Here is a 27,221-nt window from a genome sequence, read left to right as displayed (position 1 = left end):
AAAATTATAAAAACTGAAGAAATAAACTGAAGAAGCTACAAATAAGTGTATACTGTGTTCATGGGTAGGAAGAAGTAATATTATTAAAATTCCCATACTACTTAAAGCAATCTATAGGTTCTACACAGTTACTATCAAGACACCAATGGCATCCAAGAAGGAGTGGCTCTGTTGGTTGAGCATCAGCCTGTGCACCAAAATTTTGCCAATTCAATTTCTGGTCTAGGCACATACCTACATGTGGGTTTGATCCCCTATTGGGGCACATATGGAAAGCAACCGATTGATGTTTCTCTCTCTCTCTCTCTCTCTCTCTCTCTCTCTCTTTCTCTCTCTCTCTCTCTCTCTCCCTCTCTCTCCCTCTCTCTCCCTCTCCCTCCCCTTCTCTCTCTCTAAGCATTTCCTTGGGTGAAGATTTAAAAAAGAAAAGGATACCAATGGCATATTTCACAGAACTACAAATAATCCAAAATTTATATGGAACTCCCAAAGACCTCAAATAGTAACAGCAATATTGAGAAAAGAAGGTTAAAATTTGGAGGAATCACGCTACCTGATGTCAAACTGTACTACAAGGCAGTAGTAATAAAATTAACATGGTAATGGCATAAAATCAGACATACAGATCAATGGAACAGAATAGAGAGCCCAGAAATAAACCCACACCTTTATAGTCTATTAATATTTGACAAAGAAGGCAAAAACACAACCCTGGTAAACATATACACACCAAATATGGGAGCACCAAAATACATTTAAAAACTTCTGGAGGACTTTAAGGGAGAGGTAAATAGCAATACGACCATAGTGGGTAACTTTAACACCCCACTGATACCACTGGGTAGGTCTTCTAGACAAAAAAGTAACAAGGACATAGAGTCCTTAAATGATGACCTAGATCAGTTGGACTTAATTGATATTTACGGAACATTTCACCCCAAAGCTGAAGAATATTCTCTTCTCAAATGCACACAGGACGTTCTCAAAGATAGACCACAGGTTAGGACACAAACTAAGTCTCTACAAATTCAAGAAGATTGAAATCATATCAAGCATCTTCTCGGATCACAATGGCATAAAACTAGAACTAAATTACAACAAAAACATTCAAACACTTGGAGGCTAAATACCATGTTATTAAACAATGAATGGGTTACCAGCGAGATCAAGGAAGAAATTAAAAACTTCCTGGAAGCCAATGAAAATGAAGACACAACAACACAAAACCTACGGGATGCAGCGAAAGCAGTCCTGAGAGGGAAGTTCATAGTGCTACAGCCCTACCTCAAGAAACAAGAAACATTCCTAATTGACTTTCTAATTCTACAACTTAAAGAACTAGAAACTAAACAAAAAGAAAAACCGAGAGCAAGTAGAAGGAAGAAAATAGTAAAGGTTAGAGCAGAAATAAATGACATAGACACTACAAAACAATTCAAAAGATCAATAAAACAAAGAGCCGGTTCTTCGAAAAGATAAACGAGATTGATGGACCCCTAGCTAGACTCACCAAGAAACAAAAAGAGAGGACCCAAATAAACAAAATTAGAAATGAAAGAGGAGAACTAACAACTGACACCAAAGAACTACAAAGGATCATTGAAACATACCATGAACAATGATATGCCAACAAATTGGACAATCCTGGCAAATTGGACAAATTTCTAGACACATAGTATCCCAAAACTGAACCAGGAGGAGATAGAAAAGTTGAACAGACCAATAACAACTAAGGAAATTGAAGATGTAATTAAGAAACTCCCAGCAAATAAAAGTCCAGGCCTGATGGCTTCATGGGGGAGTTTTACTGAACATTCAAAGGAGATCTAGTACCTATTCTCCTCAAACAATTTCAAAAAATCCAAGAAAAAGAAAGACTTCTGAACTCATTTTATGAGGCCAGCATAATCCTAATTCCAAAACCGGATAAAGACACTACAAAAGAAGAAAACTGTAGGCCAATATTTCTGATGAATACAAATGCCAAAATCCTTAACAAAATATTAGCAAATCGGATCTAGCAATACATCAAAAAATTTATTCACCATGACCAAGTGGGATTCATTTCAGGGATGCAAGGATGGTACAATATTCGCAAGTCAATAAATGTGATACACCACATAAACAAAATGAAGGCTACAACCATATGATCTTATCAATAGACCCTGAAAAACATTTGACAAAATCCAGCACCCACTTCTGTTAAAAATGCTCAGCAAAATGGAAATAGAGGGATCATATCTCAACATAATAAAGGCCATATATGAAAAACCCACAGCCAACATAATACTCAGTGGACAAAAACTAAAAGGATTTCCCTTAAACACAGGAACAAGACGGATGCCCACTTTTGCCACTCTTATTTAACATAGCACTGGAAGTCTTAGCCACAGCGATCAGACATGAAGGAAAAATAAAAGGGATCCAAATTGGAAAGGAGGAAGTAAAACTGTCATTATTTGCAGATGACGTGATATTGTACATGGAAAACCCTAAAGACTCCATCAAAAATCTACTAGACTTAATAAATGAATTTGGCAAAGTAGAAGGATACAAAATTAACGTCAAGAAATTGATGGTATTCTTATACACCAATGACGAACTCACAAAAAGAGAAACTAAAAAAAAAAAAAAAAAACCCATTTACCATCGTAGGGAAAAAAGGAATAAACTTAACCAAAGAAGTAAAAGATCTCTTCACAGAAAAGTACAGGTCATTGGAAAAAGAAATAGAGGAAGATATATAAAAGTGGAAGCATATATCATGTTCATGGATTGGAAGAATTAACATCATTAAAATGTCCATACTACCCAAAGCAATCTATAGATTCAATGCAATCCCCATAAAAATACCAACGATATGCTTCACAGAACTAGAACAAATACTCCAAAAGTTTATATCCCAAATAGCCACAGCAATCTTGAAAAAGAAGAACTAAGTCGGAGGGATCACGATACCAGATAATCAGGTTATACTACAAAGCCACTTTAATCAAAACAGCCTAGTACTGGCACAAGAACAGGCAAGTAGGTCAGTGGAACAGAACAGAGAACCCAGAATTTGACCCAAGACAATATGCTCAATTAATATTTGACAAAGGTAGCAAAAGCATACAATGGAGTCAATACAGCCTCTTCAATAAATGGTGTTGGAAAAATTGGACAGCTAATGCCAAAAAATGAAGCTAGACCACCAACTCACACCATACACAGAATAAACTCAAAATGAATAAAAGACTTAAGTGTGACTCATGAATCCATAAAAATCCAAGAAGAAAATGTAGATAAAATTTCGGACATCATACGCAAGAGAATTTTCACTGATACAACACGTAAGGCAAGAGAAACAAAGGAAAAAATGAACACATGGGAATACATCAAACTAAAAAACTTCTGCACAGCACAAGAAACAACCATCAAAATGGAAAGGAACCCACTCTATGGCAGACCATAATAACAGATGATACATCAGATAATCTGATACAAGGGATTAATTTCCAAAATATATAGAATACTCATGCAACTCAACAAAAGGAAGACAAAGAACCCAATTAAAAAATGGGCCGAGGACCTAAAGAGATACCTCTCTAAACAGAACATACAAATGGCCAAGAGACATATGAAGAAATACTCATCACTAATCATCAGAGAGATGCAAATTAAAACAACAATGAGGTATCACATCACAACTGTCAGAATGGCCGCCACGAACAAATCATCAAAGTGCTGGCGAGGGTGTGGAGAACAGGGGACTCTATTACACTGCTGATGGAATGCAGACTGGTGCAGCCACTATGGAAAACACTATGGTGTTTCCCCCCAAAATTAAAAAATTGAACTGCTGTTTTACCCAGTGATCCCACTTTTAGGAATATACCCTAAGAAGCCTGAAACACCAATCAGAAAAAAAATATGTGCCCCCATGTTCATTGCAGCACTACTTACAATAGCTAAGATCTAGAAACAGCCTAAGTGTCCATCAGCAGACGAGTATATAAAAAAGCAGTGGTACATATACACAATGAAGTACTATGCAGCTGTAAGAAAGAAAGATCTCTTATTTTTTGAGATGACATGGAGGGACCTAGAAAGTATTATCCTAAGTGAAACAAGCAAAGCAGAGAAAGACACATATCACATGATCTCACTTATTTGTGTAATAAAATGAACAAAACAAACTGATGAACAAAATAGCCCAGAGACATAGAAATAGGGTACAGACTGACAGTCCTCAGAGGAGGGGCTAGGGGGGAGATAAACCACAGAACTTATATGCATGTATGCATAACTTATGGACATGGACATCAAAGCTCGGGATGGGGCAGGGGGGGGATGCAGAGAAGGGTGTTTATGGGGGAAAAAGGAGAAGCATGTGTAACAAAAGTAAATTAATAAAACAAAAACATGCAATGGGGTAAAAATAGTCTACTCAATAAGTGGTATTGGGAAAATTGGACAGATGCATGCATTAAGATGAAACTAGATCACCTTCTTATACCATACACAAGAATAAACTGAAAATTGATTAAAGACTTAAATGTTAGACTCGAAACCATAAAAATCCTAGAATAAAACATAGACAGTAAAATCTTGGACATTACTTGTAGCAACATATTTTCTGATATATCTTTGTTGGCAAAGAAAATAAGAAAAAATAAGCAAATGGGACTATATCAAACTAAAAAGCTTTTGCACAGCAATGGAAACCATCAACAAAATGAAAAGACAACCTACTGAATGGGAGTACATTCTTCAATCATACATCTGATAAAGGGTTGCTATGCAAAATATGTAAAGAACTTATAAAACCGAACACCAAAAAAATCCCACAATCCAATTAAAAATTGGGCACTTCTCCAAAGAGGACATACTGATGTCCAATAGACAGTGTCTCTAATCATCAGAGAACTGCAAATTAAAACCACAATGAGTTATCACCTCACACCTGTCAGAATGGCTGTCATCAATAAATCAACAAATAACAACTGCTGGTGAGAATGTGGAGAAAAGGAAACCCTTGTGCACTGTTGGTGGTAATGCAAATTGGTGCAGCCACTTTGGAAAACAGTAAGGGGTTATCTCAAAAAATTAAAAATGGAACTGCCTTATGACCCAGCAATTCCACTCTGGGAATTTATCCAAAGAAACACAAAACACTAATTTGAAATAATATATGCATTGCAGTATTATTTATAATCCCCAAGATTTGGAAGTAGCCCAAATGTCCATCAGTAGATGAGTTAATAAAAAAGCTGTGGTACATTTACACAATGGAATACTACTGGTCTGTAAAGAAGAAGGAAATCTTACCCTTTGCAAAAGCATGGATGGACCTGGAGAGCATTTTGGTAAGTGAAATAAGCCAGTCAGATAGAAAAAGAAGTACCATATGATTTCCCTCATATTTGGAATCTAATGAACAAATAAATGAAGCAAAATAGAGACCAGACTCATAGATGAGCAGTATAACAGCTTTTGGGGTGGGACTAGGTGGAAGGATTGAGTGAAAAAGAAAAAACTCCTAGACACGGACAACATTGTAGTGATTGCCAGGTGTGGGGGACTACAGGGGTTGTTGAGGTGTGTATGGAAGGGATAAGTGGTAATGGACAGAGACTTGACTTGGGATGGTGAACACAATACAGTGTACAGATGATGTGTTGTAGAATTTTGCACTTGAAACCTGTATAATTTTGTTAACCAGTGTCACCCTAATAAATTCAATAAAAAGGAAAAAAATATAACTGTTTAGAAGCCGAATAAATATATCTTTTAGGTAATCTAGATCCTGTTACTGAGAGATTGCAGTTTTATCCAGTAAATTCAGCTTTCCCTAACAGCTAGAAACCAATATTTAACAGGGATATAACATTTTTTAGTAGTGTTCTGAAGCTTTTTAGTAAGCAAACTGTACAAGTCTAGTAGTTTTCTTTTCTAAGAGGAAATAAGCATCTGTAAGAAGTCATTTAAACTTTTCTGAGTACAAGTCTTTTACCTTCTTGGTTAAGTTTATTTCTAGGTATCTTATTTTTTTTGTTGCAGTGGTAAATGGGATTATTTTTTAGTTTCTCTTTCTGAGAGTTCATTATTGGTGTATAAAAATGCCATTAATTTCTGGATGTTTACTTTGTATCCTGCTACTTTGCCAAATTCATTTACTAAATCTAGTAGTTTCCTGATGGAGTCTGGAGTTTTCTGTGTACAATATCATGTCATCTGTGAATAATGATAATTTTACTTCCTTCTTTCCTATTTGGATGCCTTTTATCTTCTTGTCTGATTACTGGGACTATGACTTCCAGTACTATGTTGAATAAGACTGGTAAAAGAAGATATCTTTGGCCCTAGCCAGTTTGGCTCAGCGGCTAGAGCGTCGGCCTGCGGTCCGGAGAGACCCGGGTTCAGTTCCCGCTAAGGGCATGCACCTCGGTTGCAGTTTGTCCCCGGCCCTGGTTGGTCGTGCGGGTGGCAGCCACTCGATGTGTCCCTTCACGTCGATGTTTCTCTCTCTCTCTCTCCCTCCCACTCTATAAAAAAAAAAAAAAAAAGAAGAAGAAGATATCTTTGTCTTGTTCCTGTTCTTAAAGGAAACAATTTTAGTTTTTGCCCTTTGAGTATGATGTTGGCTATAGGTTTTCATATATGACATTTATTATGTTGAGATATGATTAACCCCTCTATTCCAACTGCTGAGAGTTTTTATCAAAAATGGGTGCTGGATTTTGTTTAGTGTTGTTTTTTTTTGCACCTATTGATATGATCATGTGATTTTTATTCCTCATTTTGTTTTTTGATATATCAATATTATTGTCCATATGAATTTACAGTCAGAAAACTATATCCTTGCTATTTTCTCAGATTCTTAAGAGAAATTGCTATTTAGAAGAATCCAAATTTTAAGTACAATTTCAGAACAAATTTCAAATCAGATTCAGAAGTGTCAGTTATAATTTTCAGTAATAAGGTTCAATCAAATGTTACACCTACACTTTCATGTCACCTTAATTGGATACTCTGCCAAAGTGTCAACTTCTTGGTATTATACTTTAGCCAGCTTATGTTATTTAGGTTCCAAATTTTGCCATGTTGTGGAGTGAGTTTATGAAATTTATTCTGTGTTTCAGATCAAATACATAAAAATTTAGAGAACAATTTTAGATCCCCCCATATGAGGATAAATTACAAAAACAACAAACAAACAAACAAATCCCTAATTCCTAGGAGATCTTTTGGAGGATGGATGCTCATAAAAGTTTTACTTTAATCACTTACCAACAGTAATCCTTCAGCAAAAATTAGTTATTTCTGAACATATGTTTTCTCTAAAGTTAAAATATCTATTTTAAAAGGTTATTGTGAGCACTGAATAACTACCCAGCACATTACAATGTTTTTGTTTTTTCAAATTAATGGCACAGAATGCTGTGGTTACATAATTTTGATTATTCTGTGTTTTCTATCTTTTTTTTTTAATTAATTTATTTTTGTTACAGATGTTTCTTCTTTTTCCCCAGTTGACAGCCTCCTCCTGATCCATTCTCTACCCCCACCCCTGGTCATTGTTGTCTATGTCCATTGGTTATATGCATATAAGTTGTTTGGTTCATCTTCTTCCTTCCCCCCAACCCCCTCTTCTGAAGTTTGTCAATCTATACCTTACTTCTCTGTCTCTGGGTCTATTTTGTTCATCAGCTTATTTTGTTCATTATATTCCACAAATAAGTGAGATCACATGATATTTGTCTTTCTCTGATTGGCTTATTTTGCTTAAGATAACACTCTCCAGGTCCCTCCATGTCGTCTCAAAGAATGAGAAATCTTTCTTTCTAACAGCTGCATAGTATTCTATTGTGTATATGTACCACCGCTTTTTTAACCACTCATCGATTGATGAACACTTGAGCTGTTTCCAGATCTTAGCAATTGTAAACAGTGCTGCTATGAACATAGGGGTACAAATAGTCTTTCTGATTGGTGTTTCAGACTTCTTAGGATATATTCCTATAAGTGGGATCACTGGGTCAAAAAGCAGTTCAATTTTTTAATTTTGTGGTGAAACACCATAGTGTCTTCCATAGTGGCTGCACCAGTCTACATCCAACCATGTGCTAAAGTCCCCTTTTCTCCACACCCTTGCCAGCACATGTTGTTTGATGATTTGTTGATGGCAGCCATTCTGACAGGTGTGAGGTGATACCTCATTGTTGTTTTAATTTGCATCTCTCTGATGATTAGTGATGTTGAGCATTTCTTCATATGTCTCTTGGCCATTTGTATGTCCTGTTTGGAGAGGTATCTTTTTAGGTCCCCTGCCCAATTTTTAATTGGATTCTTTGTCTTCCTTTTGTTGAATTGTATGAGTACTCTATATATTTTGGAAATTAAACCCTTGTCTGATGTATCATTGGCAATTATGGTCTCCCATATAGTGGGTTCCCTTTTCATTTTGATGGTTGTTTCTTGTGCTGTGCAGAAGCTTTTTAGTTTGATGTATTCCCATGTGTTCATTTTTTCCTTTGTTTCTCTTGCCTTAGGTGATATATCAGTGAAAATTCTGCTGTGTATGATGTCCGAAATTTTGTTGTTTACATTTTCTTCTAGGATTTTTATGGATTCACGAGTCACATTTAAGCCTTTTATATATTTTGAGTTTATTCTTGTGTATGGTGTGAGTTGGTGTTCTAGATTCTTTTTTTTTTTTTTTTTTTTTGCATGTAGCTGTGCAATTTTTCCAACACTTATTGAAGAGACTGTTTTGACTCCACTGTTTGCTCTTGTCACCTTTGTCAAATATTAATTGAGCAGCCCTGGCCAGTTTGGCTCAGTGGTTAGAGTGTTGACCTTCGGTCAGAGAGATCTGGGTTCGGTTCCCACTAAGGGCATGTACTTTGGTTGCAGTTTGTCTCCGGCCCTGGTTGTGTCATGTGGGTAGCAACCACTCGATGTGTCCCTTTCACGTCAATGTTTCTCTCTCTCTTCTCTCTCTCCCTCCCACTCTATCTGAACAAAAAATGGAAAAATGTCCTTGGGTGAGGATAAAAAAATATATATTATTTGAGCATATTGGCTTGGGTCAATTTCTGGGTTCTCTGTTCTGTGTCATTGATCTATCTGCCTGTCCTTGTGCCAGTACCAGGCTGTTTTGATTAAGGTGTCTTTGTAGTATAACCTGATATCTGATATTGTGATTCCTCCTACTTTGTTCTTCTTTTTCAAGATTGTTGTGGCATAACCTGATATCTGGTATTGTGATTCCTTCTACTTTGTTCTTCTTTTTCAAGATTGCTGTGGCTATTCAGGGTCTTCTTTGGTTCCATATAAACTTTTGAAGTATTTGTTCCAATTCTTTGAAATATGTCGTTGGTATTTTGATGGGGATTGCATTGAATCTATAGATTGCTTAGAGTAGTTTGGACATTTTAATGATGTTAATTGTTCCAATCCATGAACATGGTATATGCTTTCACTTTTTTATGTCTTCCTCTATTGCTTTTTTCAATGACCTGTAGTTTTCTGTGAAGAGGTCCTTTACTTCTTTGGTTAAGTTTATTGCTAGATATCTTGACTTTTTTTGCTATGATGATAAATGGGATTGTTTTTTTAGTTTCTCTTTCTGTGAGTTCATCATTAGTGTATAAGAATGCCGTCGATTTCTTGACATTGATTTTGTATCCTGCTACTTTGCTAAATTCATTTATTAAGTCTAGAAGATTTTTGGTGGAGTCTTTAGGGTTTTCTATGTACAATATCATGTCATCTTCAAATAATGACAGTTTCATTTCCTTTTTCCAATTCAGATCCTTTTTATCTTTTTCTTCATGTCTGTGCTATGGCTAAGACTTTCAGTACTATGTTAAATAAGAGTGGTGAAAGTGGGCATCCCTGTCTTGTTCCTGATCTTAAGAGAAATGCTTTTATTTTTTTGCCCATTGAGTATAGTGCTGGCTGTAGGTTTTTCATATATGTCCTTTTATTATTTCAAGATATGATTCCTCTATTCCCACATTGCTGAGTGTTTCAATCAGAAATGGGTGCTGATTTTGTCGAATGCTTTTTCAGCATCTATTGATAAGATCATATGGTTTTTATCTTTCGTTTTGTTTATGTGGTGTATCGTATCACATTTATTGATTTTCAAATATTGTATTATTTTTGCATCCCTGGGATGAATCTCACTTTGTAATGATACACACACACACACACACACACACACACACACACACACATATATATTTGTCTATAGCTGGATCCTATTTGCTAATATTTTTTAAAGAATTTTGGCATCTGTGTTCATCAGAGATATTGGCCTGTAGTTTTCTTTCTTTGTAGTGTATCTCATCTCATTTTGGGATTAGGAGTATGCTGGCCTCATAAAATGAGTTTGGAAGTCTTCCATCTTCTTGGATTTTTTGGAATAGTTTGAGGAGAATTGGTGTTAGATCTTCTTTGAATGTTGTATTTAAATGATTTTGAATGTTTTTATTGTAAATGATTTCTAATTTCATGCCACTGTGATCTGCGAAGATGCTTGATATGATTTCAGTCTTCTTCAACTTGTAGAGACTTAGTTTGTGTCCTAACATGTGGTCTGTCTTTGAGAATGTCCCATGTGCACTTGAGTTTTGGGGTGCAGTTCTCTGTAGATATCTATTAAATTCATTTGAGCTAGTACATCATTTAAACTCTGTTTCCTTGTTAATTTTTTGTCTAGAAGTCTCTCCAGTGATGTCAGCAGGGTGTTGAAGTCCCCTGGTATGATTGTATTGCCGTCTATTTCTTCTTTGAAGTCCTCCAGAAGTTTTTAAATGTATTTTTGTGCTCCTTTGTTGGGTGCATATATGTTTATCAAGGATATATCCTCTTGTTGGTAGATCCTTTCAATATTATGTAGTGGCCTTCTTTGTCTCTAGTTATGGCCTTCATTTTGAAGTCTAATTTATTAGATATGAGTATTGCTACCCCTGCTTTTTTTTCTTTTTTGTGTGTTTGGAAATTTTTTTTTTTTATCCCTTCACCTTCATTCTATGTGAGCCTTTTGTCGTGAGTTGGGTCTCTTGTCAACAGTGTATATATGAATCATGCTTTTTTATCCATTCAGCTACTCTGTGTCTTTTGATCATAGCTTTTAATACATTTACATTTAAGGTTATTATTAATATGTAATTATTTATTGCCTCTTTTTTTTTTTTTTTATTATGGTTACATTTCTCTTCCTATTTCTTCTAATTATTACAGCCGTCTTTGTAACATTTCTTGCAGTACTTGTTTTGTGCTAATATATTCCCTTAGCCTTTTTTTGTTTTTGTCTGGGAAGCTTTTTATTTCACCTTTTGTTTTGAATGATAGCCTTGCTGGATAGAGTAATCTTGGATTCAGATCCTTATTTTTCATTACCTTGATTTCTTCATGCCTTTTTCTTCTAGCCTGTAGTGTTTCTGTTGAGAAGTCATCTGACAGCCTTATGGGGGGTTCCTTTGTAAGTAACCTGTTGCCCATCTCTTGCTGCCTTTAGGCTTTCTCTTTGTCTTTAATTTTTGACATTTTAATTATTATGTGTCATGGTGTGAGCCTTTTTGGGTTCTTTTTACTTGAGGCTCTCTGTGCTTCTTGAACTTTGATGCCATTCTCTTTCACCAAGTTAGGGAAGTTTTATATCACTATTTCTTCAAATATATTCTCTATCCCTTCCTTATTTTTTTCTTCTCTAGTACTCGTATAATGCAGATGTTGTTATGTTTCAGTTGTCCTACAGTTTTCTTAAGCTGTCTTCCTGCTTTTTTATTGTTTTTTCTTCTTTGGTTCTCTGATTGGGTAATTTTTTTTCTACCATGTCTTCTAATTCACTGATCCGAACCTCGGCTTCTTCACTCTGCTGGGTATTATTTCCAGTGTGTTCTTTATTTCAGCTATGTCATTCTTCATTTCAGCTTTGTGGTTTTTCATTTTTAATTGGTTGATCTTCAGTGTTTCTATATCTTTACTCATGCTGTTGTGCTCTTTCTTCATGCTGTTGAAACTTCCTCATAATTATTACTCTGAAATCTACCTCTGATATCTTGTTTATTTCCATTTCATTTATCTCTTCTTCTGTAGATTTTCTTGTTCTTTTACTTAAGATTTGCTTCTTTGTTTCACCTTTTTGGCTGTGTCAGTTAGTTTTGCAGCTTGCTAAATTTTCCCTGTTGGTGTTTGTGTTCCACTGATTGTGGCACTCTCTACTGGTTTGGATGAGTGTGGGAGGATCTACCTTAAACAACACTGTCAAGTCTTACTTTCCTGGGTAGATTTATCAGTATCCTCTACCTTTTGTTTGCAGGCTATTAGTCTTAGTTACTTGATGAGCCTCTACTTATAACCCTGAGCTGAATGAAAAAATCCTTCAGGTGTAAGAGGATTTTCACTGGGTGGGGTACTTGCTTGCTGACAAGTTCTAGCTCTTAATGAGCCTCAGTTTGTATTTCTTTGGCTTCGCCTGGCAGTGTTGAATTCCTGAGGGAGGGGCTGTTGCTTCTCCCTGGGGTTCTGCAAAGGGGCTCTTTGAGTAAGATTACTACTGTCCTGTGAGGGAGTGATTCAGCACAAAACTCCTGGTGTCCTCCCCTTCAGCTCTCTTCTGAGCCAGGAGCCCCATACTCTTTCCACACAGTTCCAGTCCAGTCCATCCTTCCTCTCCTGGAGCCTAAGGTGAGTAGCTGTAGCTGATTTGGTGCTTTTTAAAAGCCCTGCCTTCTCAGTGGGAATTGCTCACAGCTAAAACAGCCCTCAGCTGCTGTCCTTTGCATCCCAGCCTGCCCTCTCACACCTCCTCAGTTCCTACCAGTCTTGATTTGGTGTCCTCTTTCTGTCCCTGGTTATACAGATTCTCTCCAGCTGCTTTACAGTTGGTTTCCTAATGATATGTCTTTATTTTAGTTGTAATTCCAGTTTAGTCCTGGAAGACGGTCTGTGGGCTTCCATTCACTGTACCGCCATTTTTTTTTCTATTCTTAGTTCTCTATTGGTGATTTCATGTAGTTGGTTTTTAATGGGTTAAACTGATATGTACAAGACTTTCATAAATTATAAAGAAAATATTCTTCTCTTTTGATTTTTTAAATTCTGTGCAATTATGGCTAATAATGTGTCTGGGACGTTGAAATAATTGTAAATAATATTGTATGTATTCCATAAAAAAATACCCTAGATGAGTGATTTTCAACCTTTTTCATCTCATGGCACACAAAAACTAATGAGTGAAATTCTGCGGCACACCAAAAATACATATTTTGTTGATCTGACATAAAAATAGGTATGATTTTGATTTATTCACACCAGATAGCTATTGTTATGTTGGCTGGTGTAATTTTTTTATTTGACCATCAAAGAGAAGTCAGTGCCCATGACTAAATAGATATTACATGTTTTTAAATTATTGCAGCACACTGATTGAAAATCACTGCCCTAGATAATACCAGCTTTTGATAGATAGAAAAGAACTACTGTATAAGTTATTACATTGTACTTAATTAATTTTAATAATTTTCCAATAGCAGTAGGAAGGCTAAAATATTGAAAGGTCACTCTCAAAGATTTTACTTAGTTATAAATGAAATTAAAGTATTCTAGGACTACATAAATATATAATTATAAAAGAAAGACTTGATAAGTTTTGGTAAACTTGTTTAGATCACTCTAATTTTGTTTCACTGAGATGATATTCTGCTCAGGATGGAAAAAAAATATTATTCTGAGTTCTTAGAAATGGTTGTGCCAGTATTACTGAATTATATATTCAGAAAATATTTTATGACATGAAAGCACAAGACTTTGGCAGTCTTCTAACTTGTCACATCTTTTTGTTTTGTTTTGTTTTATTTTTTTTTTATCCTCACCCGAGGACATTTTTCCATTTTTTGTTCGGATAGAGTGGGAGGGAAGGAGAGAGAGAGAGAGAGAGAGAGAAACATCGATGTGAAAGGGGCACATCGAGTGGTTGCCACCCGCGTGACCCAACCAGGGCCGGGGACAAACTGCAACCAAGGTACGTGCCCTTAGCGGGAATCGAGCCCAGGTCTCTCTGGACTGCAGGCCGACACTGAGCCAAACCGGCCAGGGCTGTCACATCTTTATACACCTCCTTGATATATGTTAGCATTACAACAGAATTCATAAAACTTTCAGCTTATGCAAGATGTTCATGTTTAGCCATCTTTGGTCAATGTTTGTTCTGTTGTTTAATCAGCAAAAACAGCAGTTTTCCTGAATGTAAGCTCCGAATGGAAAGTTACTTGGTTTTGTATATTGCTGTTTCTCCATCCCTTAGAATTAATATTCTAAGTGCTTAATGTATTTGTTATAAGTGAAAGATAAACACGTGTTAAACACTTCATATGTATTAAATTATTTAATCCTCAACAACTTCTCGAAGTATGTACTATTATCTCCAAATTATAGATGGAAAAACTGAATCTCAGACAGTAATTTGCTTAGTGTCACAGCTAGTAACTAGTAGGTCTAAAATTTAAAGTCGGGTATTCTGATTCCAGAACTCATACTTTTAACCTCTATACTATATTTCCTCTTGTAATCAAGATCTGAAGACCTGTGTTTAGGCTAGAGAGTTCTGAATCTAAATTATTAGTAAGATGATGACTATAAGTCAGATATATACAAATGTGTGTTACTGTGTTTATGTGTACATGCCAGGGATTTTCAACCGGTGTGCCGTGGCACAGTGGTGTGTCACAAGATTTTTTAAAACATGCATAATACCTGACTATTTAGTCAGGGGCATTGGCCTCTTTTCCCTAAGATTGTTAAATAAAAAATGACAACAGCGCACACAACAGTAGCTATTCAGTGTGAATGAATCACAATTATACCTATTTTTTTTTGTCAGATCGGCACAATATTTTTGGTGTGTCACAGAATTTTAGTAATTAGTTTACATGTGGCATGAAATGAAAAATCACTGATATGTGTTAATATTGGGTATGGTTTTAATAAATAGCAATCGATTTCCCTGTTTTCATATTTTTGTTGTAAGTGGTATTGTTTTATTAATTCCCTCTCAGGTTATTTATTTCTAGTATATCAGTGGTTCTTCACTGTCCTAATGCTGCGACCCTTTAATACAGTTCTTCATGTTGTGGTGATCCCCAACCATAAAATTATTTTTGTTGCTACTTCATAACTATAATTTTGCTACTGTTATGAATTGCCATCAGAAATATGTGTTTTCTGATGGTGTTAGGCGACCCCTGTGAAAGGGTTGTTCAACCCCCAAAGGGGTCGCGACCCACAGGTTGAGAACTGCTGTAGTATATAGAAATACAATTGATATTTTTATGTTTATCTTATATCCTGCAACCTTGATAAATTCATTAATTAGTTCTAGTACTTTTTTTGTAGATTCCATTGGGCTTTCTACATAGACAGATCATGCCGGCTGTGAATAAAGACAATTTTACTTATTTTTCAATCTAAGATACCTTTTTTTCTCTTGTTTTATTGCATTGGCTAGAACTTCCAGTACAATGTTAAATAGAAGTTATAAGAGCAGACAACTTTGTCTTGTTCCTGATCTTAGGGGGAAGCATTCATTCTTTCACCATTATGATGATAGATATAAATTTATTCATAGATGTCCTTACCAGGTTAAGAAAGTTCTCTTTTGTTCTTACACTGCTGAGAGTTGTTTTGTTTTGTTTTTATTAGAAATGAATTTTGGATTTTGTAAAATATTTCTTCTGCGTTCATTTAAATAATTATATGTTTTTTTAGTTCAAATGTCAAACTAATCTTATATTTCTAGGTTAATAACTGCTTTGGTTATTATATAGTATCCTTTTTATGTATTTTTGGATTCTATTTGCCAAAAGCTTTTTTAGAAATTTTGCATCTGGGTTCAGTGAAGATTATTGATCTGTAGTTTTCTTTCCTTATACTGTCTCTCTCTGCTTTATGTTATTAGAGTATTTTTTGCTTCAGAGAATGAATTGGGAAGCATTCTCTCCTTTTCAGCTTACTGGAAGTGTTTGTATGAAATTGGTATTATTTTTTCATTAACTGTTTGGTAAAATTTACCAGGGAAACGATCAGAGCCTGCTGTTTTCTTTGTAGGAGGTTTTTCATTACTGAGTTTAAAAATAAATATAGGACTATTTAGGTTATTTATTTTGAGTGTCCTTTGATAGTATGTGTCTTGAGAAATTTGTCCATTTCCTCTAAATTGTTTAATTTAGAAACTTGAAGCATGAGAGAGATTTGATGTGAGGGATATTCTATATTATAGGCTTTAAACATGAAAGGGACCACATGGCACAGAGCTCAGTCAGCCTCTGTGAGCTGAGAGCAGCCACCAGAGGACAGCTAAAAAGAATATGGACCATAATCCCATAACCACAGGGTACTAAAATTTTCTAACATCCTGAATGAGCCCTTGATGAAATTCTTTCCTAGAGATCGGCCAATATGATGTCTGTTCTGAGATACTCTGAGCACAAAACCCAGTTGGGCCATGCTAGAAAATTTGATCTACAGATTCTGAATTAATAAATGGGTGTTTTAAACCACCAAGTTTGTGGTCATTTGTTATATAGCAATACAATACTAATATATTAACAGTTCAATTTTTTTTAATCCTTACCCGAGGATATTTTTTTCATTGATTTTTTTTAGTAGAGTGGGAGGGAGGAAGGGAGAGAGAGAGAGAGACATCAATGTGAGAGACATATCAATTGCTTGCCTCCTGTACGACACCAACCAGGGCCAGGGATTGAACCTGCAACTGAGGTACATACCCTTGACCAGGAATTGAATCCACTACTCTTCGGTCTGCAGGCTGATTTCGTAAATGCTAAGCCAAATCAGCCAGGGCTATACTAACAGTTCAATTAAAAATAAATAAATAAATCATTTAAAATATTTATTGGTATAAATTGGTTCAAAATATTCCCTTATACTTTTAAAGTCTGGAGAATCTGTACTGCTATCACCTCTCTTATTCCTGATATTGGCAATTTGCATCTACTTTCTTTTTTATCGTGATCAGTTTGGCTATAATTTTGTCAATTTTTTGCTCTTTTCCTCTTAATAAGAATCTGATTAAAGATAAGGAAGTGTACAATATGAAGATTTAGGGAAAGGTAGAGGGAACAGCACTTGCACAGTCCCTGAAAGGGGAATAACAGCATTTTTATAGAGAATATACTGGACGTGACCAAAAGAGGAAGCATTTATAGATCAGAGAAAGGTAATGATAGCTTGGGTTGCTTATAATGGCTAACAAGGTGGTGAGAAGTGGTTAGATTCATAATATATTATATGAGGTAAAGTCAGTAGGACATGCTGATGACTTGTATGTGGAGTGATGGAGAATAGTCACAAATAATGTATAGTCTAGGCCTGAGTAATGTGGTTAATGTTAGCTTTTTGAAATAGGGAAGGAGCAGATTTGGACCATTGTGGGGGGAAGTGGGATGGAGGAGAGGCATCAAGAGATCTGATTTATACTTATTGAAGATTTTGAATGATTAGTTGACTCAAATGGTTTTTTTTCTATTGTCTATATTTTCTGTTTGCTTAAGTTATCCAAGAAATTCACTCTTCATCTTCTAAAGATTGTCTATCTAATGAAGCCACTCTATAGGAGATACTCAGGGTATAAGAGTCAATGTTTGACAACTACCTTAGCATATAATCTCCAATAAAACTTTGAAATTGTAATATACTAGGAAACAGATAAATGTGTGAATCTCTTTGTGCTATAGACATTAGTGTGAAGTGATCAGAGTTAGGATGTACCTTATATTAACAAATCTAATAACAAAATATCAGTATAGGTAGTATATGTAATGTAAGTAACCAAGATGAACTTTCTTAATGAGATTAAAGTAGAGAGTTCTGAAATGTGTTGTTCTTTTGTGAAGTTCTTTTTATATAAATCGGATATTTGAGGTGACTCAGGAAGATTAGGCCCAGAATCCCAGACCTCCTTTAAAACAGACCGCGGTAAGTTCAACCCAAGTAGAACTGATAATTATTTTTGGTATCCTTTGCAAATAGGTCCAGAAGATGACTAACTTCCAGGGGTAAAGGGATTGAATCTCTAATTTTGGAAAATGATACACTGGAGGGAAACCACTATTGTCTCCCAGAAAACAGTCTCAGAGAATTTGGCTAAACTATTAGATTGATCTCTTTTTGATTAGAGTATGCCTCTAAGTCAGGGTAAGTTTCTTTCAGTTGTAAGCTAATGTAGAATTAAAATAGAATACTTTAAGCCCTGGCCGTTTTGGCTCAGCGGTTAGAGCGTCGGCCTGCGGTCCAGAGAGACCCGGGTTCGGTTCCCACTAAGGGCACGTACCTCGGTTGCAGTTTGTCCCCAACCCTGGTTGGTCATGCGGGTGGCAACCACTTGATGTGCCCCTTTCACATCGATGTTTCTCTCTCTCTCTCTCCCCCTCCCACTCTATCTAAACAAGAAAAGAAAAATGTCCTTGGGTGAGGATAAAAAAAAAAATAGAATACTTTAAGAACTAGATGAATTTTAAATTTACATTTTAATTTCAGCAAACTGCTAAATAAGATATAATAAGCATTTAGTATGAACAATCCTCAGAGGACAGGGACCTTTTTGTGTCATTCATCACTGTATTCCCAGCATAAGCATAGTGTGTGTACCCTGATATTTTTCTACACAAATATATAAATTAATGAAACCTCAGATTAAAAAGTGTGGTTCATTTAATGATATTTTTCTTAAACATGATTCTTCACTAGAGGGTGCTGTGTAAGCATGCTATACTTGAAAGTGTTTATTTTGTTATTTGCTGTGAGATTGGATTTTTAAATAACCTGATTTATTAAAAGCTTTCATTTCTTTCTTTCTTTTCTTTTCTTTTGTCTTTCAAAACAATACCGATGGTATTGTGTATGGTAAAATTCATGAACTTGAGTAACTGTTAATGGCAGCATTAATACAAAAGTTTCTTTTCTTCCTCCTCTTTAGGAGACTTATGACTCCAATCATGTATGCTGCACGAGATGGTCACCCTCAGGTTGTTGCTCTCCTTGTTGCTCATGGAGCAGAAGTTAATACCCAGGATGAGAATGGTTATACTGTGAGAATCTATTGTACAATCTTTCTTTTTATTTCTAAGACATTGATATCTTATTGTATTAATAGTAGGCCACAAAAAAGTTAGGAAATAAAAGTTACAGGACTGGGATTTAATTGCTGTTTGGTGAAAAAAAGCAACAGCTGAAATATAAAAAAGGAATTATATGATTCTCTTGGTCCTCACCATTGACCCAGAAGCTGTAACACACAACAAAGCCTGGACTTCAGAATACACTTAGAATTCTTTTTTGTAGAAAATAGTTCACTGATTGGTAGATAAATCATTTTATTATATAACATCACTTGTGTGTGTAAAACTTGGTTTTATAAAATCACTGAGTACTGGAAGTCTGCTTTGCAATTACAACTTTGGAAATATGTTTACATTAAATTGTGAAATGAAAAGATTGCGTCAGTTCATTAATTAACTATATTTACTTTTTTATTGTGCCATAAATACTGTTCTCTCTCTCTCTCTCATATACAGTCCCACTTTTTAAACCATCTTCTTCTCTCCCCCACCTCCCCGACCCCCCCCTCCCCCAACCACTTTTACAGGCTTTAACATGGGCAGCACGTCAGGGTCATAAAAATGTAGTTTTGAAGTTGCTTGAACTTGGAGCTAATAAAATGCTACAAACCAAACATGGAAATACACCAAGCGAGATTGCAAAAAGAAATAAACATCTAGAGGTATTCTTCTATACACTGATTTTCTATGGCATGATATGGTGCCATTTGTAGAACTTTTATATTATTTTTTTAGAATTTACAACTGTAAAAATAGTATATCTGGCTATTATTAAGTATTTAAATATGTAATTTTTCTTCAGTCAGGTAAGGAAAACTTTATTTTACTAGAATTTTCATCTTTTGCTAAATAAAAGGTATTTATAGTGTGGTAATTTAAATCTGTATCAAGGGATAATAAAGTTGTATTCTGGCCCTAGAAATAAAATTATAGTAGACTATTTAAACATTTAAAACTGGTCTAGATTTTTAAAAAGTAGGTATTGAGAAAGCTAATAAAATTTTTAAAATTTGGACATGTAAAGAAAATACTGTTTTTAAATTTTAACTGATAGATGTTGGACAATTTAAAAATTAAATCCTTGAAGCTACATTTACTCCTGTACATGTGACAAGGTATATAATAAAGTGATAACATATGTGGGTATATGATCTACTTTCATTCACATGTTAAGTCAATAATAAATATTTGCCATACATTAAATTACTTTATTGATATAAACTTTTTTCTGAATATTAAAACTTTTGGCCAATGGTCTGTCATTTCTAAGCCAGGATCGAAAAAGGTACAACTATAAAACTGTTAAATCATTTAAGAGCTTCTAAAACTGAGTTTCTGAATTTGAAAGCATGTGACATTTCAAATGTTCCATCATACAACAATCAGACCATGCCACTTTTACTGCATGTAAAATAACTTTCACCAGTTTTAAAGTGATCTGCCTATCATTTCTAACTCAAATCTACATTTTCAAAATTATTCTAGAGTAAATGCTGATCACTAAATCTCTGTGAAACTTCAAGACGAAATTTGTAATTTTTCTTTGAAAATTTGAAGACTTTTAATTAGTTTACTGCATTATTAAATCTAGGGTACAATTTTGAAAATTTGAAGACTTTTAATTTGTTTACTGCATTATTAAATCTAGGGTACATAACACTGAATTAGAACATCAAAGTACAATATGAACATCAAAGATTTAGAGTTTAAATTGTTTTTTAAAGTGAGATTTAATTTTGTATTTTGGCTGATTATGTAGCATAACTACTTAACTTACAAAAAAGTTAGATTTTAAAACTAAGAAATTTCACCATATCTCTTTGAGATGTAGAGTTGAAATTTGTATACATTTAGCCATGCTTTTTACTTCTTCCCTACTTAACCATGTATTTAAAGAACTACCTTAGTACTAATCTGAGTCACTTACCAAAATGTAATTTTTAGTTTTGTTTTATATTGTATGGAAAATATTATTAATTACTGTATTCCTTTACTATTTTTAATTAGATGTTCTTTTTTTCTTTTCTGATTATTATTTTAATCAAGGAAATATTTACTTGATTTTTAAAAAATTATTCTCAGGATAGTAAGTTGTGAAAGTTCTGTCCCTCTCACCTTGGAAAAAATTTATTTCTAGATATAAAATAATCACGTTTAGTTTCTTTTAAGTGTAAGTAATAGTATATAACAGTGTTAACTATATTTGAATGGCTCAACTTTTTTCAGATCTTCAGCTTTCTTTCTTTGACTTTAAATCCATTGAAAGGAAAGCTTCAACAACTAACTAAAGAAGAGAGTATTTGTAAACTATTGACAACAGATTCTGATAAAGAAAAAGATAACATATTTAGGTAAAAACTTTTTTTGTTCAACAAAATACCTATAATTTAGTAAAAATTGTGCATGTTTTTATTACTTCTGGTAATTGTGATGGCACTTAAAATATGATATTTTAAACTTATAAGCATTTTTAAATATCACTTAGAAATGTCTATTTTTTAAGGACTTTGTTCTCCAGAATTTTAGAAATTTTTGTATATGTGTATTAACAGTAATGAGAATATTGACTTTAAAACTTATTGTTAAAAGATTCTAAGATTACGTTTTTGTTAGTGTTCAACTTTTTAGAACATAAATTTTTAAGCAAATTTCTGATTTTTATAAGCTAAAAGTAGAAATGCATATTTTTCCCTGAACACTGTTGTTTATTATAGGCCACAAAATTATTCTCTATTTACCCACATTTAAAATTATTAAATTCTTATTTCCTACAATTAGAGATTTCGTCATGTACGAAATCTTAACAAGGAGTATACACTTCGGCAGATATTTTCATTCTTAGGAAAAATTATCTACATTTTACTATCACCATTTACTATCACATGTTTATGGTGATAGTGATAGAATCTGGCTGGATTAAACAGCTTTACTATCACATGCTTAGTGATAGTAAATGGTGATAGTAAAATGTAGATAATTTTTATCTTCACTCAAGAAATCTTTCTTATTTTCTTTTTATCCTCACCCGAGCACATTTTTGCATTTATCTTCAGATAGAGCAGGAGGAAGGGAGGGAGGAAGAGAGAGAGAAACATTGATGTGAGAGAGACACATCAAGTGGTTGCCACCCTCACGACCCAACCAAGGCTGGGGACCAAACCCAGGACACTCTAGTCCACGGGCTGATGCTCTAACCGCTGAGCAAAACCGGCCAGGGCAAAAAATCTTTCTTATTTTTGATGTAGCATAGATCTTTTGTGTAAATATGTAAATATATTTTACATATATTCATTTTTACTCATTCTCATTCTTTCTCGGCATTATAAATATTTATTTGTTGTTTGTGCATTTATAGTTTTTTTCTGAAATTGACATTGCTATAAATATATATATATATATATAGTTCATATACAGCATTTGGAGATCTGGAAGTATTTTTACATGGTCTTGGACTTGAACATATGACAGATTTATTAAAGGTAAGATATTGTATAAGCTTCAATGAATTACATATATATGTTGGTTAACATAACATTAAATATTCATAAGCATGCTTGTGAAAGAGCCCCAAGTGCACTTTTCTCTATAATTGGTACTTACAAGCATTTTGAAAATTTGTTATTCTAGAAATGTACGTAAATTAGAATCTGGCTGGATTAAACAGCTTTACCCATTGCCGGAAGCTTCACAGAACTCCTGCTTGTACATCTAAGCCTTTAGTTTAGTTTTTTAGTTCTAGTTTAGTTTTAGTTAAGTTTGTTTTTACAGTTACTAATCTTCCTGTATAGAATATTAGAAGAAGCATGATTTTAAACCAAACAAACCTAGTATCAGATTCTTGCTCTAATGATTATTAACTGAAATATGTTACTTAAATCTCTATCGTTTTTTTTTTTCATGAGGATAATGCCTAGTGTAGGCTTGTCATAAAAGATTAAATTCATATGCCATGCACTGTTATAGGTACTTTAGGCATGCATTATGGGATTTGAATAGATGGCAGCTATCAGCCAATTAGCCGATACTGAAGCTTTAAAGCACTGTTTAAGACAGGCCATCCCTAGCAATATGCACATTCTGTTTAGGTAGTTCAGAATTAGACTTCATTGTACAGTCTTGAAACTTCTTATTTGAGATATATTGAATAAAACTAAATGTTATTGATGAATTAATGTGATACAAATAGAAATTTTAAATATTTGTAAAAATATTTCTATCTAATTTTATAGAGCAAATATAAGTTGTAGTTGTTTTCTTTGATCTGGGAAACTAGCTATGTTTATACTTTTTAAGGTAATTATACATATTATGACATTCATTACTGTCTACCTAGTAGTATATTAAAAGATAGCATTTTTTCCATTTTCTACAGGAAAGGGATATAACTTTAAGACATCTTTTGACCATGAGGAAAGAAGAGTTTACAAAGGTAGTACCAATTTCAAAAACTCCGAACATTATCTTTCATATTTCTAAAATTGTGAAGCCTTTTTTTTTTTTTCTATTTGTAAAATCATAGGACTATAGACTGAGTGATCTTTTGCATGGTTCTTGATTCGATATGATTATAGATAACCCAAATCTTCTGTACAGTGTTAAGTTTCTTTAAGACCATTAAATCTTAAAAACTGTTTTTCTCTTTAGGTAGTCATGACATTTCAATTAAAACTCATGCTTAATTTCTAAATATAAATTAAAATTTTAAAACAGGTTACTTAGAAATAAGAGGTTTGTGTGTGTGTGTGAGTATGAACATGTGTCATCTAAATATTATTGTCTTTTGCTGGATTCTCACAGTGATCAAGAACTGTCATTTTATCATTTAGTACTATTAAACAACAATTTGAAAATATTGTGGGGAATATGAGAGTTCTTTTAATAAATAGGACACCTAAAAAAGTAATGATCTTTCTGAGCACATTGGAACATATTGACATAAACACACAGGCAACTTGAAATCTTTAGTATCACTGAAAATCAAAATAAACATATTAATTAGCTAAATCCAGGATAGAAAATTTAGTTAATAATAAGGGTCGAATACAAACATAAAGAAATTTGTTCTCACTTAATCATTGATACTTTAAATAATATTTTTAAGGAAAACATGTATTACTGTGGTTCTTTAGAAAGACTATATATTAAATGTGGTAATTTATTTTTAAAATCCATTGCATTGTATTGTAAATACAATACATTGTATTGTATTGTTATGTATTGTAAAAAATTTACTAAAGTTACTACATAACTATTTTAATGATGTAAGCTTCTTAGTCACAGTTACAAGCAAATCATGTTTCTCAGTGTTATTTTTTTCAGTATGTATCTTTTTTCAAGATGTGAATTAATCAAGAGGAAAACTTCTTTAGTAATTTTGAATATTATTTAAGTATGAGTATCTTATTACACCTTAAAATTATATCTGTTTAGAATGGAATTACCAATATAGATCAGCAGAAAATTCTGGCTGCTCTTAAAGAACTAGAAGTAGAAGAGATAAAATTTGGAGAATTACCTGAAGTAGCGAAGTTGGAAATCAGGTAAAATTACCTTATTGGTTTACATTTAATATTGTTTAGAATCAATTGTTCTTTTTTAGTTTAATTTTGGTAATGTCTCAGTCATTTTACTTGATGCCATCATTTCCCCAGGGAAACAGATAGTTCATTTTGCAATACCATGTTCTGAAATAGAAGACTTTATAAAGTCAATTTTAAAGTGGTATTCTACCAAGAAGCAAAACAATGCATCTTCCTGTTAAATCACATAAAAACATTTTTTCCTTTTTTTTATTGCATTTTATTAAGTGAACTATATAGTTGTCCTTCATCATGGTTAATCAGTTCCAGACTCTAGCGATTGCACCTGGCATTGAAGGATTCCTGGTGTGCTAGAATACATAGGCCTATGGTACATACATATAGTAATTGTAATTTTAATTGTAATACAGGGATGTGTAATTGACTCAGACAACCGAGTGCATGCTGTATCATTTTCACTGTCTTGATCAACTTTTTAATGAATATATTTGAAAAAACCGTGATAGAGGGAAGCCGCGAAAGTTGAAGCGTGAAGTGGCGAGGGATGACTGTATAAGAAATCTCATGCTTTTTGTAGTATAGCTCTTACTCTCTTTAAATACGTTTAAGTGTCAAATTAAAAATTCAAATTAGTGAGATGACTGAAAATGGCGACGGAATGAGGGGAAGCTACATAGATCATGTCCCAGGACCAAACTAGAATTACAATGAAAATATAGACAAATCGTCAGGAAAAGGCAACCGAAAAGCAGCCTGGAGGACCACATAACCAGGGACACTGACTCAATCCTGGTAGGCTTGCGAAGATGAGAGAGGGGGTCGGGAGCCCACAGTCCACAGCGGCCTGGGCTGGGAGCTGTGGAGACCTCGGCTGGGACCTGTGGCAGCCTTGGCTGGGACCTGCAACCTTGGCTAGGAGCTACGCCCATGGCTGGGAGCTGCGGCAGTCTCGGCCGGTAGCGACGGCCTTAGCTGGGAGCGCCCTTAGCTGAGAGCGGCGCCCATGGGTTACATTCCAAAGCGGCTCCACAGCGCAGAGTCAGGACAGAGGCAAAATTAGCAGCAGCCACTCACCTTGGGCTCTTGCAGAAGGAGAACAGACTGGACTGGAACTGTGTGGGGTCACTCGAGATTTGGAGGGCGCTCAGAGCTTTTGCTGAGTTGCAGCCATGCAGGACTGTGGTCATCTTACTCCATCCCAGGGCTCTGGGGAGATTCAACCCCACCCAGTGGCCATTCCAATGCTAATTAAGGCCCATTAATAACCAGCATCTGCCCCACCCTTGGGAAATTGTCTTACACTGAGTAGCTGAGAGAGTTTTTCATTCAACTCAGAAACCAAGGTTCTTTTTTCTGTTCAGATAGAGCAGGAGGGAGAAAGAGAGAGAGAGAAACATCGACGTGAAAGGGACACATCGAGTGGCTGCAACCCACACAACCAACCAGGGCTGGGGACAAACTGCAACCGAGGTACATGTCCTTAGCGGGAACCAAACCCGGGTCTCTCTGGACCATACTCGACATTCTAACCGCTGAGCCAACCAGCCAGGGTGAAACCAAGATTCTTCAGGTGACCATTACTAACAGCCTCCAGGCAAAAAAGCTAAAGGATAACTACCATTCTCTGGGCTAGGAACTCTGACCAGGAAAGTAAGACTTGACAGTGGTGTTTAACATAGGTCCTCCCTGCCTCATCCAAACCCAGGAGAGGTAGCCACAAACAGCAGAACACCAATACCCACAGGGAAAGTTTGGCAGGCTCCAAAGCCCATTGTGATAACCAAAATGTTGAAACACAGAAACAAAAGCCAAAAGAAAGAACAAGAGACCTCTACCGAAGATGAGATAAATGAGGTGCAGTTAAGTAAGTTAACAGAACTAGAATTCAGAGCCATGATGTTGAGTAAGCTCAACAGCATGTGTAAGGACATGAGCACCATGAGTAAAGACATAGAAATGTTGAATTTCAACCAGTTGGAAATTAAAAACCACCAAAAACAAATGAAGAATGACATATCAGAAATAAAGAACACTTTGGAAAGTCTAAATAGCAGAGTAAAGGAAGCTGAGGACCAGATCAGTGACTTAGAAGATATGGTAGAAAAAAATCAACCAATCATAAAACCAAAAGGAAAAAATGATTAAAAAAACAGGAAAATAGCTTAAGAGAACTGTGGGACAAATGGAAACATAATAACATTCGCATCATAGGAGTCCCCGACAAGAAGAAAATGAGCAAGGGTTAGAGAATATATTTGAAGAAATAGTGACAGAAAACGTCCCTAATTTGGTGAAGGAAGAAGGCATTCAAGTTCAAGAAGCACAGAGAGCCCCAAGTAAGAAAAACCCTAACAGGCCCACACCAAGACATATAGTAATCAAAGTGCCAAAAATTAAAGACAAAGAGGAAATCCTAAAAGCAGCTAGAGAGAAGCAACAGGTTACCTACAAAGGAACCCCCATAAGGCTCTCAGCTGACTTCTCAACAGAAACACTACAGGGCAGAATGGCATGAGGTAATCAAAGTCATCAAAAACAAGGATCTGAA

At 34.9% G+C, this 27,221-nt stretch overlaps 1 protein-coding gene across 1 annotated transcript in view; it reads left to right on the top strand.

Annotated features, from left to right (window-relative positions):
- ASZ1 (ankyrin repeat, SAM and basic leucine zipper domain containing 1) overlaps nt 1-27,221 on the top strand; it is a 120,555-nt gene that overhangs the window by 58,815 nt on the left and 34,519 nt on the right. Inside the window, exons 5-10 of the mRNA XM_036247196.1 lie at nt 18,992-19,103; nt 19,661-19,795; nt 21,360-21,484; nt 22,537-22,612; nt 23,506-23,562; nt 24,564-24,673. Of these exons, the coding sequence (XP_036103089.1) occupies nt 18,992-19,103; nt 19,661-19,795; nt 21,360-21,484; nt 22,537-22,612; nt 23,506-23,562; nt 24,564-24,673 (615 nt within the window). The remainder of the gene's footprint in view (nt 1-18,991; nt 19,104-19,660; nt 19,796-21,359; nt 21,485-22,536; nt 22,613-23,505; nt 23,563-24,563; nt 24,674-27,221) is intronic.

Source organism: Molossus molossus, unplaced genomic scaffold, assembly GCF_014108415.1.
Source record: "Molossus molossus isolate mMolMol1 unplaced genomic scaffold, mMolMol1.p scaffold_m16_p_7, whole genome shotgun sequence".
NCBI lineage: Eukaryota > Metazoa > Chordata > Mammalia > Chiroptera > Molossidae > Molossus > Molossus molossus.
Note: the sequence above shows the minus strand (reverse complement) of the source record. Positions and strands in the feature narration are given on the sequence as shown.